This window comes from Nicotiana sylvestris, chromosome 8, assembly GCF_000393655.2.
Source record: "Nicotiana sylvestris chromosome 8, ASM39365v2, whole genome shotgun sequence".
In the NCBI taxonomy this organism is placed as follows: Eukaryota; Viridiplantae; Streptophyta; class Magnoliopsida; order Solanales; family Solanaceae; genus Nicotiana; species Nicotiana sylvestris.
The window spans coordinates 70,493,999-70,512,593 of NC_091064.1; the positions used below are offsets into that span (position 1 = coordinate 70,493,999).

Below are 18,595 nucleotides of genomic sequence, written 5' to 3' on the forward strand. Positions count from 1 at the left end.
GTATCGTGTTTCTTTAACTTGATAGGCTTAACGATTCCTTGGAGTTTCTTGCCAAGTTCCTTGCCAGGTTCGTATCCACACCAATTCAGTATACTTTCAATTTTGCTATCCCACCATTTGTCCTTGTCCACGGCGTTGACTCGCTCAATGTGATGGTAGGTTTCTCCGCCTATCTTCCTTCTTCCTCCGATTGCTGGGATGGTCTAGCAACTATATATGGGATTGCTACAGTCGCCGTGAATAATTACCTCTTGGTGATTCCACTCCAATTTCACTGCTTGATGTAGGGTTGATACCATAGTCCCAGCGGCATGGATCCAGGGCCTTCCCAATAGCAAGTTATAAGATGCTGGGACGTCTATCACTTGAAAATCAACGTCGAACCAAGTCGATCCCATTTGCAGACACAAACTAATTTCCCCAATAGTGGACCTTTGGGATCCATTGAAAGCTTTGACATTGATGGCTCCATCCTTGATCTCATACAGGCTCTTTCCCAATGTTCTAAGAGTCACCAATTGACAAATATTGAGGCTGGACCCTCCATCAATCAGGACTTTGGTGATGAAATGATCTTCGCACTACACAGTGATGTGCAAGGCCTTGTTGTGGCTTAGCCCTTCAGGTGGCAGCTCATCTTCGTGGAAAGTGATTTTGTGACTCTCTAATACTTTCCCCACCATGTTTGCCATTTCTCCTCCAGTTATGTTGCTGGGTACATATGCCTCGCTCAGCACCTTCAATAAGGCATTCTTATGTACGTCAGAGCTTTGTAGCAGAGCCAAGATAGAGATCTGGGCTGACGTTTTGTTCAACTGATCAATGACCGAATACTCTTTGGCTTGTATCTTCCTCCATAGATCATCAGGCCCAGTTTCAGTGACGGTTGGTCATCCAGAGGCCTACTTACTGGACTCGGCTAGGTGTTCTGGGGTATAAACCCTGCCGGTTCATGTCATACCCTGTGCTACAATTGCTTCTCCAGATTTGGTTTTCCTTTTCCTTTTTGCCTCAGCGGTGTAATCCCATTGTTGGCCTTTGGGTGGAATGGTGTTACGGCTGTCATGGCCACCGGGATGGGTACCTTTGCCTTGGATGGTAACACAACCACTTCGAATGGTAGAGGTGTCTTTGGAGACCCAAACTCGACCTCAATAGGTCCTGGCGTCTTTGCAGAAGGAGGTTCTTCGAACTCAAGTGGTATGGACATGTCTGCTTCAGCATTTTCAGAAGGCTGGATCTGGAGCACAATTGGATTAAGTGTGACCGTTGGTTCCTTTGGCTCGTCACCTTCAGCGATCAATCTGATCGACCCTTTGGGGTCCCAATCATCTTCTATCTCAATCATGTCAACTCCCCCACTCTTGTGGTCAGTCAGAGGGTTGTTGTAGACATTCGGAGCTGGCTCCTTTGCTATGATGATCTTGTTGTCAATCAAAGCTTGGATCTTATCCTTCAGAGAGTGGCACTCATCAATGGTATGCCCCTTCATGCCGGAATGGTATGCACAAGTTTTGTTTGGGTTGACCCATTGGGAGGGGTTTTCGGGGTTTACGACAGGGATAGGGGTGATGTAACCAGCAGCTTTAAGCCTTTCATACAGCTGGTCGATAGGTTCGGCAATGGCGGTATATTGTTTGAGGGGTCTGCGGTCGAAGTTTGGTTGGGGTCTAGGAAAGTTTTGGCGGGTGAGAGGTGGTTGATAGTAAGAGGGTTGAGTATTGTAGGCTTGATAGACATGTGCAGGTTGGGAATATCTGGGTGAAGTGGGCTGATATGTGGGAGGCAGAGGCGATTGGTAACTAGGTGGTGGAGTTTGGTAAGAGGGCGAGGGTGTTGGGTAATTTGGGGTTGGTTGATATGTGAGTGGAGGTATTTGGTAGGTTTGGTATAGAATTGGGGATTTTGTTCTTGCGCAACCATCACGACGCTCACGTTCCTTTTCTTGGACGTGCTACCAGACTGTAGAGCCTTGTTGGTGGCCTACAAAGCTTCAAAGTTAGTGACCATACCATTTTTGATACTTTCCTCGATCCTTTCCCCTAGCTTGATGATGTTTGAAAATTTCTGGCTTTCAATCAGCATTAACCTTTCATAGTACTGTGGGTCTTGAGCTCGGACGAAATACCTATTAATTTGTTCTTCTTCTAAAGCCGGTCTAACCTTAGCAGCTTCTGATCTCTAACAAGTAGCATACTCGCGGAATGTCTCGAAGGGTTTTTTCATTAAGTTCTGGATGTAGAACACGTCTGGTGCATTTTCTGCGTTGAACTTGAACCTGTCCATGAAATCGGACGCCATACTTACCCAATTTGACCACTTCTTAGGGTCTTGGTTGATGTACCAAGACAAAGCATCTCCTTTCAGACTTCTCTTAAAGAGTTTTATGTAAATCTTTTCATCCCTTCCTACTCTGACCAGCTTGTCGCAGTACATCCTCAAATGGACTCTGGCATCCCTTGTGCCATCAAACATCTCGAACTTAGGAGATTTGTACCTCTCAGGAAGTTCGACATCTGGCTAAATGCAAAGGTCATCGTAATTCAGTCCCTCAATCCCTTGCTTCCTTCGACACCCTGAACTCGGCTAGTCATCTTCTTGAGTTCCGCGGCCAGATTCCTAATAAGAAAGTCAGACTCCATTGTGCTTGAAATAGGTTGAGTATAGTGTGGTGTGGTTTCCACATAGATGGGGGTGTTCTGGGGATGATCATTTGTAGAGTTTAGTGGTTCAGGAATGAGCAGTGGGGTGTTGTCTAAAGTGTGGCATATGTTACAGTGGTGATGGGGAGCGGGTTGGTTTTGTGGTTTCGGGATGCTTTGTGGAGGTGTGGGGTTTTGAGTGTTGGCATAGTTGACATTTGGGGTAGTGAGGGAAAATGACAAATTCGCCAAGTTCCGAACTTGGTCCAGTTCTTCCTGAAACCTCAATAACTTTTGTTCGAGCTGGGAGGCACTTTCCTTGGAAACCTGAATACCCTGAAGAACCTCTACCCTTTCAACTGAGTTCTCCTTTCTGATGTTGCTCAAATCTTCCATCTTTCCCTTGTTCTTGTTTCTGATAGGACTCGAAGGAGGAGGAGGTGGAGGGCCCTTAGATCTTGTGGAGTATGATGACGATGCCAAAGTTCACGAACTAACCTTTGGGAAGGGGAATAAACAAAAGGTAAAAACAAAAAAGGTAGCAAGTTAGTGTGGATTATGAGAAGAAAACGTTGCAATATGAATCGTGTCCTAATTTGGGAGCCCCGTTGTGCTCGAGGTAGGCCTAGAGACAAGTTGATTTGGAGAACTTATAATGCTAAATGCCTCATTTTATTGATAAAAAATAAGGCAAATCCCAAAACGACACTAATAGCAGAAAAATAAAATGTTACTGATGGTCATTGGCCTTATTACATTTTTAAAGCAAAAGAAAAGACTCCTAACTACTTGGTCCCAGAAGGACCTTCCCCAGACTCGGCATCTTTAGCTCCATCGAATAGCTTCACCAGCTCACGCAGTCCCAGCAGCAAATAGGCTCTAGCCAAGTGTCCTCCTTCATTTCCCTTAGCGTTCTGGAAGTTTTCAATCCTCTGGATGAACTTCTTTTCCAATTCTAGTAAACCCCGCTCCAAATACCCTAGTCGCTTGTTGGCGCTGACAGCCATATCTTTCCATTCTTCAATCAAATTTTGATGGGCTTCTTGAATCTCCCGGTGCTCACTTTTGCATTCCCGTATCTTCTTGCGCAATTGGTTGTACTTGACCTGTGCTTCAGCCTTTTCATCGATGATCCTGTGACCTCGAACAAACCCAGGTTGGCCCAGACCATTGTGATTATCCTCCAGCCATCCCGAATAGTATGGGGTGCATCCAGCATGGTATCTGTCTGGCTCGATAGTATCTCTTCCCATGACGATCTTGCAATGCCACGTATGCTGAGCTTGGCACTTATAAGGACTGTCATCAGCTTGGAAATCAGCCCGGAAGTGACTCATCTTGTCGACCCTTGGTATAACCTGCTTCCTACCAGCCTGTCTCATGACCCGGAGGGGGACATAAGGTTAGGTTCCTCTTAAACCGATCAGTATCAAAAATGGTATGTCCCTGGATCGGGCGATGAACTCGTCAGTAGGTAACCGTTCGAACATCCATTGTATTTCATCCTCAGTCAGATTTTCAAACAGCTCCACCCATCCTTTGGCATCTTCTGGCTGAGGAAACATGTCGGGCATGTAGTTCATTCGCCTTGGTTGATGGAAGGCTATATGATCGTCCCAGTCTATCCGCTGAATCTCTTGCCGATATTCACCCCTTTGGAGATGTTCCATGAGCCAGAGCTAGAGTAGCAAGTTGCAGCCTTCGAAGTGTGGGGCTCCTTGTTGACACTTTTCCAGTCTCGGTACATTTTTGCAACGATCATGGGCATTATGCTAAAGGGTTGCCCACCAATTCCCTCCATTAAGGTTTTAGTGACCATAGCTAGCCTGGTGTGAATCCTTGCTTTCTTCACAGGAAACACTATCATCCCCAAGAAGCAGAACATAAAGACAAAGACCCTTCTGTGGATATGCCCCAATGAGGTGAGGGCGAATTCATCTGGGTAATTGCGGTAGGACTTACTATGGCCGTACCTTTCGTATAGATAGTCAAAAGGGATGTAGGAATCCTTCAAACAGGTCAAGCCTGTGTTTTTCTTTAGTCCCGTCATTTTGAGAAAACCCCTACCCTTGCGATTTTCCGGCATAAGTAAACCCGGAGTCTCCTACGGAATACCAGCTAATCCTCCTATTCCCTCGAGCAGAGATGTCATCTCAATCTCCCCAAAGCGAAACACAGACCTATTACAGTCCTAGAACAGAGTAGCAGCTTCTATGATTTTGTTGTTGGGTTGGACCTCCAGGAGAGAAGGCAAACTTCCTAGGTATTTCCGGACAAGAGCCTGATCACTGGAGTGAAGATCCTCCCACCATCTTAGCAACCTTGGGTAGATTTTGGTGACCATGCCAAATCTGGGGACTTCGTGCCTCATTTCTGCAAAACAAAGTGTTAGACCCTTACCCCGCCAGACTTGACTATTTAAACCAATAATTAGCATAAGCAGCATTTAGTTCTCCAAATGAATGCGCCGAATATGGTAACGTCCATTTGGGTTCCCAGGGAACCCAGTGGACTTTGGACAAGTCTATCTTAAAGAGTCATTATGTAGACAACATAACTGACTCGGCTAGGTTTTGATAGTGATGCATGCACAATTGAACAGAGTAGGGTTTCTATAAGATATTAGACTGGTACCCTTGAGCGGACAACTCAAGAGAGAAAGGCACGAAACCGTCGACTACACCGTTGATCGACTCGTTTTACCGCAAATACGCCTTTGCCAAATTTAGGGGGTAATGATATCGGAAGGGCGCAACCACTCATTATAAGCATTGCTATGGTATTTTGTTTGGCACGAGTGGAATATGATGTTGAATATGCAGTTTTAAGTTGTCATGTATTTGCACGTTCATAAAGTAATGATTACAATAATTGCTCATGTTTACAACAGTATTGAAGGAAAGCGTTAAAAGAAAGCATTAGAGAAAAGAAACAAAGAGCCAAGTCAGTTTCGTAATAGAAAAGAAATAAAGACATTAAATAAAGGCAATAAAGAAGCAGTAAAGTCACAAATATCATGAGATGGTAAAAGCCTAAAAGAAGTATCCCCAGCAGAGTCGCCACGCTGTCGCGCCCCCTTTTTCTCGTGAAATTGGGCTTGTGACATTTGGGAGGACAACCCGTTCCCTTTTGGGAATTGGGTTTTGGAACTTGAAGAGTCGCCACCTAATGATTAAGTGCATTAGGACACTAAGAAGGGTTTGAGTTTGAAGAACCAGAGTTTGGGTAAGGGCTAGAAATTATCTCGAGGGGAAGGTGTTAGGCACCCCTCAAGATCCACTAGTGTGGTTCCCGGCCATGTTACAATTGTGACTTCACATAATCAAACAAGCAATTAAGGGCCTCAAATAGAAGGGGATTTTCACATATTATTGCAAGCAAATTGAAAGTTTGAAGAGAATAAAGAAAGCAGAAATTTTAAGGAAATAGTTCGGACAATAAAACAAGTTAAAAAGAAAGGGGGTCCTAGGTTTACAAACAATATGGATCACATCAATGCAATACCCGGTAATCACTCCTCAAAAGAGGGGTTACACGTGGTATTAGCGCACCGGTCATTATATCCATATCTACCCTTTCTCATCCCGCTAAGTTATTAAGTGCGAAATAGTATCGTTACTTATTGCATGCTAGTACCCACCCCAAGCCTATTAGTCCTGGAGGCATTTGGGACTATTAGTCCTAAAGGGAAGGGAAATTTGGCTTTTCAGAGTTTTAAAAGGATAAAATTCTAGGGCGACAATCAAAACATATAAGGCAGGTACGGGAGAAAAGGTAACTATTAACGGGCTCAAACAGGCCTCCTCATTTAAAGAAACAACTTGGCTAGCATGACTTACAAGTACTAGTTATGGTCTGAAATCAAATTAAATCGTAGGATAGGCTGATTCATCATATATTTCTCAGATGAGGAGTCTGAATTAGCCTTCCCTGATTATAATTTATCAAAGACTGACGCGGTTGATTAATTACCTAATGGTTTGCCTAAGTGAGACCTATAGGAATGATATCTAACAGTGCTTACTCCGATTTTAAAGAAGGCTTACTGATTGTAGAAAACACATAAGTTCTGCGGATGTTAAACGACATTACTACTGATTTTAGACTTGTAGATGAAATAACGAATCAGATTCAACTGGTTACTCCTATAGGCATTATTTCTAGGCGTTGTTGGTTTTAAGACGATTATAAAAGTGCAGGAGCCCTATAGACATGGTATCTAGAATGGAACTTATTATTACTTAACCTATAACTATTTGCCTAATGATAGATGTAAAATGCAGAAGTGCCAAAGACCTATAGTCATGATTTCTATATGCAGAAGTGCAGAAAAACCTACAGACATGATTTCTATATGATATGCAAAACGTGCAGAAAACCTAAAGACATGATCTCTATGTATGCAGAGGTGCAGAAAAACCTACAGACAGGATTTCTACATGATATGCAGAAGTGCAGAAAAACCTACAGACAAGATTTCTATATGATATGCAGAAGTGCAGAAAAACCTACATACAGGATTTCTATATGATATGCGAAAGTGGAAAAAACCTATAGACAGGATTTTTATATGATATGCAGAAGCGCAGAACTTGTGAAAAGTAACGCCTGTGAGCATGTTGTCTACCCTTTGCATACATAAGTGACCCTCCCATTTTCACTAGGACTCCATAAGTTATTACAACCAATTACAGACCAGAATGAATTAAGAAAAGTAAAATTACATCAGAAATTAAGCTACAACCAAGGAGCCTAATTCACACTCAAGGTCCAACAATATGAGGTGAACTAACTTCCAGAATCAGGTTTCCAAAGCCATCTCTTAGTTAGGATGTGTCAAAGTTCCTCAAGAGCCTCAAATGGACTCCGAGCAGTGCTTACAACCCAAATATATTGCAGAATTAAGAGCATAGTGCAGTGTGGAAATGCCAGCCCTAAGATGTCCATGTTCAGAGGGAACTCAAGGTCCCAAAGCAAGGCTTATAAGAGGGGGTAGAACTTACAATCTAAGAGTAAGTGTAAGTGCACAAAGGGAAACTAGTGGTCATTCCCAACAATCAGGAGTGCTGGCACACCCCTAACTAGCCTATTAGCCATATTTTGAGAGTTGGGATCCATTGAGGATCAGGTTCAGACCTAAGCAGCAATTTGGATGTTGTTAGGCCATGAACCTTAACTCAAATACATAAAAGAGAGTGGGGTATAGGGAGTTCATAACAAATATCAGATGTAAAGAGAGAGTAGCATATTCAATACAGAACATGAACAACAAAGTAGACAGGAATGTAGCAACTGTAAAATTAACACATAGGGATGGTGCTGAAATCGAAATTAAGGCATACCAGTTTCAGGGAAACAAATAAGTGAAAACTGAAGTCTTGTAAACCAAATTGCAAGCAAATAGTACAAAAGACTCAGAAAAGAGTAGAGTATTGAAAGAGTATTGAAATTGAGAGGTGTATGTGTAAAGGATTAAATTCGAAGTGTTGAATTGAAGGTTCAAGGTGTCTAAGTGCAGAAGGGTCATTCCCCTTTTATAGTGCAGAAAACAAGTAAGAAAAGGTAAGGGAATAATTTTCAATCAATCACACAGAATCTCCCTTCAGTTAAGGGATTCTGATTTCAAACGGGTAGAAGACAAATAAGGAAAGAATTGGATTAAAATCTTTTCCAAAGTAGTACAAGAAGGGCAAATACATAGAAACTATTTAAGGAAAGAGTTTGATAGCAACACGGTTTGTGCAAATAAGGAAAGGCAATCAATCATCAGCCAGTAAAAATCAGAAATTGAGTTTTGGTATGAATGAATCCAATCAGAAAAGGTGAAGAAAGGTTTAATTAAAGAAACTCAGAAACAATCAATCGAACCTTATTAAAAGGAATTCTGAATCAATCACAAATTGGCAAAATCTCTTTTGAAGGAAGAATTCCTCATATATAAAGCATACAAACATGTCAAACAAGAAAGAACTGTCATGCTAATTAGAAAAATCTAGCATAGAAAAGTTCAGAGTCACAAGCAAAAAGGCTCAAATTCAGTACATAGACTCAGACTTAGTTCGAGAGAATCCAGGGTTCCATTATAGAACCCTAGTCCAAACATAAGATCAAACTCGCCAAAATACCCCAAATCCTAGGGTTTTCAACTCGAGTCTGATGTAGAGGCGAGAAGACAAATAACTGAAACAGGCTCAGAGGTCTCTTTCAGAGGCTCATGAAAAAACAAACAGGTAAAATAGCAGGTTCGAAACAAACATAGTGAAAAAGTTGATTTGAAGCATAAAGAACATGTTTTAAGAAAAGCTTAGAACTTAAACAAGTTCAGAAGACAAAGAGGTAGCATAAACTGAAGGAAACAGTAGATGAAACATGTTTAGAAAGAACTCAAACAAAGTCCAGAAGAAGGCAAATAAGAACTAAGAGCTTAGTAGAAATTACAGTAAAGGAACACAGGGTTAAACGAACACATAAGATAAACGTGTGAAAGCATGATATAGAAACCAGTAGAAGAAAGAACGGAGCACAGTAGAAGAATATGCATAATAAGGCAAATCTAAAAACACAGGAGAAGGACATGCGAGGTAGAAAAGAGAACATAAAAACATAGCATAGACAGATTTACACAAAGAAAAGAAGAAGAGGAGTCAGAAAACATTTTAAAACTTTTTTCAGAAACCCTAAATCGAAGAGAAACAAATTTTGAAAGAGAAGATTGGGGAAAACATTTTAAAATTCCAGTAGAACACAGATATAGCATAGATCTAAGGAACCAACCAGAGAAAACCTCAAATAGCTTAGGGTTTCAGAGAAACCCTAGAAACGAGAAAGGCTTGGAAGAAAATCTGATCCTGAGTCGAAAAGACTCATATTGCTTGAACATGCCGGAATAATGGCCGGAGAAGCCATAGATCTACAGATCTGAGAAGGATCTAAAGAGAACCATTGGAGTCGGGCCTCGAAGCTTCGAACAACCATGGTTTGATGGTAGAGGGGGGTGAGTACCAACCATTCATGGCCTGAGAAGCCACGGATTCCGGTGGAAACATGGTAGAATAAGGTGGGAGATGGCTAGGGTTTCAGAGAGCTTGAGAGTGTTTTGAGAGACGAAGTGTTTCAAGGCAGCGGGTCAGGTAAGAATGAGGGAGATTAGGGTAGTCGTTTAGGTTTAATTATGGAAGGGCGAGTCTTGGCCGTTGATCTTGAGTGATCAACAGTCCAGATTTAAGTGGTAGGTGGGGAACGGGTTGGGTCGTTTGTAATTGGGTCGTGGGTTAGATCCAGATTGAAACTGGGTTGGTTTTAATTTGGGCGGAATTGAGGTTAAATTGAGGTTAAAATTGAAAGGAAACGAGGCTGTAATTGAAATAGAAATAGGCTAAAATGCTAAATAGCCAATTTTCCTCTTTTATTTTATAAAAATAGTGAAAAAGACTTTAAAATAAATTAAAGTACTGACCCTACTAATAATTCATAAATATTGATTTAAAAATATTGAAACCAATTTTACAATTTTAGAAATGCTATTAATCTTAAAATAGGCTACAATTGCAATTATGCAATTTAGTCTTTTAAATACTAAATAAATTTGTAAAAATGTACCAAAATTATCTTAACTATATTTTGGTATGAATATAGGAATAAAATAAATTATTCACCAAATTGATGATTTTGGGAATAATTATGAATTTTGTACTGCTAAAATGGATAATAAATTGGTTTAAAAACTCTTCAAAAGATTGAAAAAATACTAAAACACTTGGGTATGCTTATGTATGCATATATATGCTATTTTGAAAGCATTTTGTATATAAAAGTACATAGGGAAAAATTGGGTATCAACACCCCCAAGACTAGGTGGGCACTAGTACATGAGCAAATTACGGAAATGAGAACAAGTTTGTATACATAAGAAGTTGTCTGAAATACAAGTAGACAGGAAATAAATAAAGAACAAGTACTCGGGAACTGCAAAGTAGATCCATGAAGTGCAACTCACCCTAAGTCTATGTGTCGTCTCCTAACCTCAATTAGGAAGCTCTGTTAGGACCTACAGAGGATCTGCGCAAAAAAAAATGTGCAGAAGAGAGTATGAGTATACCACAATCGATACCCAGTAAGCATTAAGTCTAACTTTGAAGAAGTAGTGGCGATAGTAGATGCTTCAAAATACTTACCACACTAATATAATAATATAATTAAGATTTGAAACAATAGATAAGGTCACGAATAACAAGAATCACATATATCAACAATTGAAAGGTATTAAGCATGCTTTTCCAGTACAGAAAAACCATAACGCTGCTCAGATATAGAAATAAAGCTCAATTAACGGAGCCAAGACTCCCAACTAGCATATAAGAATGTCAAGTAGTAATTAATAGCTAAACGAATACCTCTACATGAGTCAATAGTATGAACTCATGCTCAACCGCTACAAGATCCATGTACCCCGATATAAAATTTATGTATTAATATAACCCGATACGAAGTTCATGTATTGACCCGTACAAAAGTCATGCACCAACCACTCTCACATGGCCCATGGTAACATGGCTAATCACCTGACAACGGAGGGATGGATCCAAATTCAAGCGTAAAGAGGAGCATAATAGCATCACTCATAAATTATTATCTGATCATCATGTCTTGTGTGCCATAACTATAGCTCATTCACACACTTACCCTTTCGTGCCAAAATCATCCGTCCAAATCAAGTATCCATTATTCAAAATGTATTTATATACTCAAAGAAATACAGATTAAAGATGCATAAGGACTTAATAAATATCATACGAATATCGGCTAAGGGAATCTCTATTTGACTACGAAAAAGTTGAGCAAGTCAACAAATCAAAAATATGTGTCCATGCCTTCACAAATAATCATAAGCCTAGGAATGATTTCTTATATGAATAAAAGAGAAAAATATAATAACATAAGTCAAATAAATCATGAATTAAATGAGCACATAGTCAAAATAAGTCATATAATATTTTCATTCTACCCCGGTCATGATAAAAACTCGGTAAATGTATATACGCTCGCCACCACGTATATACACCAACCCCAATACCTTAAATACGTAGAGAACAAGCCAAATCCAAGGAGTTTCCTTCTTATAAAGGTTAGCCAAGAGACTTATCTCCACCCGATAACCTAAAAAAATAAGTAAAAATGCCAAATTTTCAAAAATTCAACTCTAAACAGCTCGAATCTAGTCAATACAACCTAATAACATCAAATAAAGCTATAAAAACCAAATCCAAATGATAAGGGCGGGATCTTTCCATGCCATGACATTCTCCAAGTATCCAACAACCTGCGAACAAGTCCCATGCATATGTAAAATACATAAATATGCATATGTAGATAAATTGCATGAATATTTTTACATGAGTATAGAATATTTATGCATGATAAAGATTCAAACTTTACCAAAACTTGTACTCCTCGTGCTGGCACTCACCATATCAAATGACGTACTAACGGTCCAATATAACATAGCTAATCATGTGACTCTGGAGGAATAGATCTAAATCCACATGCCCGAACATCATAGCCTCATAATCAATCATCAATATCAGGAATCAGTCATCAAGACACACAGAATAAACTATCATGGCATAATCGTAATAATCGCACAAAATATCCCATCATGCTGTAAAAATATCAACCGTATAAAATATCCCATTATGCCAATCTCTATCCATATCAAAGAATCATATGCAGGCATACACTCATATGGAGAAAAGATAAATATATATGATGTATATGGATTAGAGAAACAAACATGTAGGGATGTATGCATGTACATAATGTATGACTGCAACTACAACATATAAACCATTGTACAAATAGCCTATCACATCCAAATAAGGTATCTAAATCCTAGATATAATTTCTAACATGAACGAGAAAGTTCAAGTAGTGATACAATTAAATAAAGCTTATCATAAGTAAATCATGTTTCTGTTATGACCCAAATTCTCACCTTAAAGTCATGATGGCGCCTAGCCAAACTTGCTAAGCAAGCCAACTCATAATCCAACACATGAGGTCCATTTTTATTATATAACAAAGATATAATAATTCAAAGTGGAAATGGTCTCAAAATAGTAACAACATCAGATAAAATCAAAATACAGCCTAAATACGGCCAATATAGTAGAACCCCCAAGACTAGGTGGGCACTAGTACATGAACAAATTACGGAAAGAAAAACAAGTTTGTATGCATAACAAGCTATCTGAAATACAAGTAGACAGGAAATAAATAAGGAACAAGCACTCAGGAACTATAAAGTAGATCTATGAAGTGCAGCTCACCCTAAGTCTCTGTATGGTCTCCTAAGCTAAATCAGGAAGTTCTGGTAGTACCTACCAAGGATCTGCACAAAAGATCTGTAGAAGAGGGTATGAGTATTGATAATAGGCTAGATTCATGTAGTTTGGCGACTGTTTATGCCCCAACTTGACTATGCTTCATTGTTCTAGGATGGTTAAATGACGATAAATTGGCTCTAATTATGAATTTCATATTTTGCAGGAGCGAGTTGCATTTATGAGGACTTAGGACAGTGTTTGAAGCTAAATTAAAGTAAGGGAAACCCCTCAGAGCTGAGTACGTGTGAAAAAAGAGAGAAAAGAAGTGATAAAAGCTAACTAGCTTAGCGCGACCGCGCTAGCCCAGGAATTCAAGGCAGAATACTATGCTATATGCGGGGCCATTAGCGCAGGCACGAGCGCGGCCACGCATTTGGAGCATTTAATTTCATGGGTAAACTTGGAAGTTCTGGGGTAATTCCACTTAACCAATAAGAGGTCCAGCTCACCCAAAGGGAGACTATCAAGGTTTTTACAACTTAGTTGAAGGCAAGAAGAGGCAAGAGGCAAGGAGGATAATTCAATATCGAGTTCTACCTTTCTTCCTTTTGTAATTATCAATTATGATGAATTTTGTTGTTGATAGTATGAATATGATTATAAGTAGCTAATTATTTAGTCTAGGGTTTTGATGGAGCCTGTTGAAGGATGAACTTCGTATTATGTTAATATAGTTTGCCCAGTTTAATCTCTATTTGTTCAACTACGTTCTTGTTGTAGTTAATTGATAGGATCCTCAATTAGTTGTACCTATTTAGTATGTATTACTTGGAAGAGAGTGCATATTTAGGTGATTGTTGAATAATACCACTCCCAAAGTATATGAGGAATCAATAACCGAGGGTTTAAAGGTGGGATTAGGGATAACAAAACCTTGGGTGCGATCTAAAGTGAGCTGTAATAAAAGCTAGCTAGCATAACTCGGGAGAGTGCGTATAGTAAATTGTCATAATTACTTGAGAGAGATTTACGGTAGTAAGAGTGCTCATGATTGATAGAGACGTTTAGGCAAATCTATGTTGAACATAACAGGAAGAGATTCCATCAATAGGGGAAATCACAACCTTAGATCCTTCTCTTAATTGTTTACAACCCAGTTATAGTTAGCTTTTAGTTTTATTACTTTCATTTAGTTATAGTTAGTAAAAATATCACCAATTGTCATTCAAAATATCTGGAAAGTTGATTACAAAGAATTCAGTGAGTCTGACAAGAGTAATTGGTAGGTTAATTCCCTGTGGGATTCGACTCTAGGCTAAATACCATTTGTCCTTTTTATAAGGCATAGTTAGGCGTGATCAAATTTTAGCGCCGTTGCCAGGGAATTAACGGTGTTGTCAATTACAGTTGAAAGAAATACAAAAAATCTTAGTGTAGTCAGTTTTCTTTATTTTCAATCTATACATTGAAATTTTAATGTTTGTTGACTTGGTTGTATAGGTGCATGCCTAGAAACTCATCCAGAACTAGTGAAGTATTTGAAGCAATATCAAATCCGGAGAATGTTTTCAAGGCCTTGAATCGGGCCAACCAAAAAAACAAACAACAATAATCAACTGAACAACTCGAACCAGACATGGGGGATAATGTGTTAGACCTAGCTGTGCTAGTAGCACCTCTTGTGCCAGAGGCTGCTCTATATGACCAGGCGCAACCCACAACGGAAAATTTGGCCACAACAATATTAGTCCCGCAGATACATGCCGAATCCTTTCAAATCACAAACAACATGCTACACTTGTTGAAAAACAAGGGACTATTTTCGAGGTCATACATTGAAGATCCTCAGCAGCACTTGAAGAATTTCCTGTCAATCTGCAAAACTCAAAGGCAGTCCAACGTAACTTAGGAAGCAATAAAGCTGTTGTTGTTTCCATTCTCAGTAACAGGAGCTACCTAGACTTGGCTAAACTCACTCCCCATTAATTCCATCATGACTTGGGAGGAGTTAGTCAAGCAATTTGTGAATAAGTTTCATCCACCCAACAAGACTGCTCAGCAAATTGATGAAATTTTGAGCTTCAAACAGAAATCAATGGAGACACTGCAAGAAACATGGGACGATTCAAAGAGATGTTGGTTATATGTCCGCACCACGGTATTCCAGATCAGATATTGGGGCAGCGGTTTTACATGGGTTTCACAGATAACGTGAAGGCTAATGTTGATGCTTCAGCTGGTGGAGCATTCTTGAGCAAAACATAGAGAGACACCCAGAGCCTTCTTGACAAGATAACATAGAATTCGGGGTGGACAACCAGGAATGCACCTATCACTCAAGTAGTTCACTCAGTGCCCTTAGATCCATCCAACACTCTTGCTGAAAATATGGCTACCTTAATGACATAAATGATTATACTCACCAAAAAGGTGGAAGAGTCAGGGCAGAAGCAGCAGGTGCACATTATAGATACTACTAATGGAGGCTTATGCACATCTTGCATTAGTCAGCCAATTGGTAACCAATGGAATGCAGAAAGTGATCATCATCACTACCCTGAGGACATGAATTATGTGTCTAATTATGGAGGCCAGAGATAGGGTGGTCGAAATTGAGGCCAACAGATTCAGCCATACAGGCCAGTCCAGCCACAACTCAATAATGGAAATATGGGAGGCATGCGACCTCACAATAATGTGGCGCCCTACCAAAGGCCACATGGATACAACAATCAAAATCAACAGCAGGGTTATCATCCTCCTCAGTAGCAACATGGTGGGAGATAGGAAGATGGGTTTGCTAGACTCTAAGTAATGATGCAGCAGTTTATTATGTCAAATGCGAAAATGAGTGAAAGGGTATATGCACATGAGTCAGCTATAAAGAATATTGAAGTGCAGATGGGCCAGATTTTAATGTCTTTGAATAATTGTCCTCATGGGACATTGCCTACAGACACGCATGTAAATCCAAAAGATCAAGGTTCGAAGCAGCTGATAGCAATGAGTCTACGTAATGGCAGAGACTTAGACTTGGAGCAAGAGAGGGTTCCAAAAAGCAGACAGGCTGAGACACTTGTACCAGTGCCCATTGAGCTAGATTATTCAACGAAACTGACAGAGGTGACAGTACAGCCTGCCCAAGGAGAAACCAACACACAGATTGAGGCTGAGAAAGAAGCTGAGACAGCCCAGGAACCAGTAGTTGAGGTGGTGTCTGACAAAAAGAAAACCCAAATCATTGGGAAGAAGAGACCTCCAGTGCCATTCCCATAGAGGTTGGCCAAATACCAGAAAGAAGAACAATACAAGAAATTATTGGAGATGCTGAAACAAATCCAGGTAAATATTCAATTGATTGATGCTTTGAAGGAGATGCCTGGTTATGCAAAAATGATGAAGGACTTGATGTCCCAAAAATTCGATTTCCAAGACTTGGCCATAGTGACTCTAACTTAGACCTGCAGTGTTGCGGTGACTAGACCAGTTGCTGAGATGTTGTCTGCCCCAGGGAGTTTCACAATTCCCTGCACCATTGGTAACTTTGCCTTTGCCAAGGCACTTTGTGATTTGAGGGATAGCATAAATCTTATGCCCCTGACGATCTATAAGAGGTTGAGGATTGGAAGAGCTAGACCCACATCCATGTTATTGCTGCTAGCTGACAGAACTGTGAAAAGACCTTTTGGTATCTTAGATGACGTGTTGATACAAGTAGGGAAATTTGTATTCCCTACAAATTTTGTGATTCTGGATTGCAAGGTGGATGAAGAAATTCCCATAATTTTGGAAAGGTCGTTCTTGGCCACAAAGAGAGCTCTTATTGTTTGTGAAACTGGGGAGCCCAAGATGAGGTTGAATGATAAGGAGATAACATTCAACATGCAGAAATATATGAGGCGACCAAGTGAATTCGCCAATTGTTCTCTTATTGATGCCGTGGATGTAATTGTGGAAGCGGATGATGAGACATTGACTATTGAAGATCCTCTTGCTGCGTGTCTTGTAAATTTAGATGAGGTAAATGGGGAAGAATTGGCAGAATGGGTGTTGGCTTTAGAGGGAAGAGGGTTTTGGGATAGAACACTTGAATTCGAGCCCCTATACTTAGAAAACAGAGAAACTCCTCCAGCCAACCCATCCATAGAAGAACCACTAAAGCTGGAGTTGAAGTCACTGCCCGCCTATCTTAGGTATGCACTCCTAGGACCTAATTCCACTTTACCTGTTATTATCTCATCTAGTTTGTTAGATGTGCAGGCACAACAACTTTTGTAGGTACTCAAGGAGTGCAAGACGACCATTGGGTGGACCATGGAAGACATTAAGGGGATCAGCCCAGCATATTGTATTCATAAAATTCTGCTGGAAGAGGGGAACAAACCTTTCAGGGAGCACCAAAGAAGGTTGAATCCCAACATGAAGGAAGTGGTGAAGAAAGAGGCGATTAAGTGGTTAGATGCGGGAATCATTTTCCCCATCTCTGATAGCAACTGGGTTAGTCCGGTGCAATGCGTTCCTAAGAAGGGTGGTATGACGGTGGTCAAAATGATAACAATGAGTTGATCTCTACAAGAACCGTCACAGGCTGGAGAATTTGTATGGACTATAGGAAATTAAATCTGGCCACCCGGAAAGACCACTTCCCACTTCCCTTCATTGATCAGATGCTTGCCAGACTGGCAGGGAGGTCCTACTTCTGCTTTCTGGATGGGTACTCAAGGTAAAATCAAATCTCCATTGCACTAGAGGACAGAGAGATGACCTCTTTCGCATGCCCATATGGAATTTATGCTTTTCGGAGGATGCCCTTGGCCTATACAATGCACCTGCCACATTCCAAAGGTGCATGATGGCCATATTCACTGACATGGTCGAAGACATAATGGAGGTGTTCATGGATGATTTCTCAGTGGTGGGAAATTCATTCGACGAGTGCCTTACAAATCTGACTCAAGTGTTGAAAAGATGTATTGAGACTAACCTGGTACTTAATTGGTAAAAGTGTCATTTCATGGTATAAGAGGGCATAGTCTTGGGACACCGGGTATCAAGCAAGTGAATCGAGGTGGATCATGCTAAAGTTGACGTGATACCAAAGCTTCCACCCCCCACATCAGGCAAAGCAATCGAGAGCTTCCTTGGGCATGCCGGTTTCTACCGAAGATTCATAAAAGACTTCTCAAAAATTGCCAACCCTTTCTGTAAGTTGTTAGAAAAATATCACCCTTTCATGTTTTCTGATGATTGCACGGTAGCATTCGAGGAGTTGAAAAAGAGACTAGTCATAGCACCCATCATTGTTGCCCCTGACTGGGAGCAACCATTCGATCTCATGTGTGACGCTAGTGACTATGCAGTGGGGGCAGTGCTAGCACATCGGAAAGACAAGCTAATGCACCCAATTTACTATGCCAGTAGAACATTAAGTGGAGCCCTGCTGAACTACACTGTGACTGAAAAGGAGATGCTGGCCGTGGTGTTTGCATTCGACAAGTTCAAATCATACCTGATTGGCTCTAAGGTAATTGTATATACTGACCATGCAGCTCTCAGGTACTTGATTGAGAAGACGGAGTCCAAACCGCGCCTGATTCGTTGGGTGCTGCTACTGCAAGAGTTCGACCTGGA

General features: G+C 40.5%; 1 protein-coding gene across 1 annotated transcript; it reads left to right on the plus strand.

The window, feature by feature from the left end:
* The first annotated feature begins 16,459 nt into the window (after positions 1-16,459).
* Positions 16,460-17,242, plus strand: LOC138875188 (uncharacterized). The gene has a single exon (XM_070154011.1). The coding sequence runs from the start codon at positions 16,460-16,462 to the stop codon at positions 17,240-17,242; it is 783 nt and encodes a 260-aa protein (XP_070010112.1).
* Positions 17,243-18,595: the final 1,353 nt, after the last annotated feature.

Coding starts and splice junctions, on each gene's coding strand:
- LOC138875188 (XM_070154011.1), top strand. CDS start 16,460: ATGTTGTCTGCCCCAGGGAGTTTCACAATTCCCTGCACCATTGGTAAC.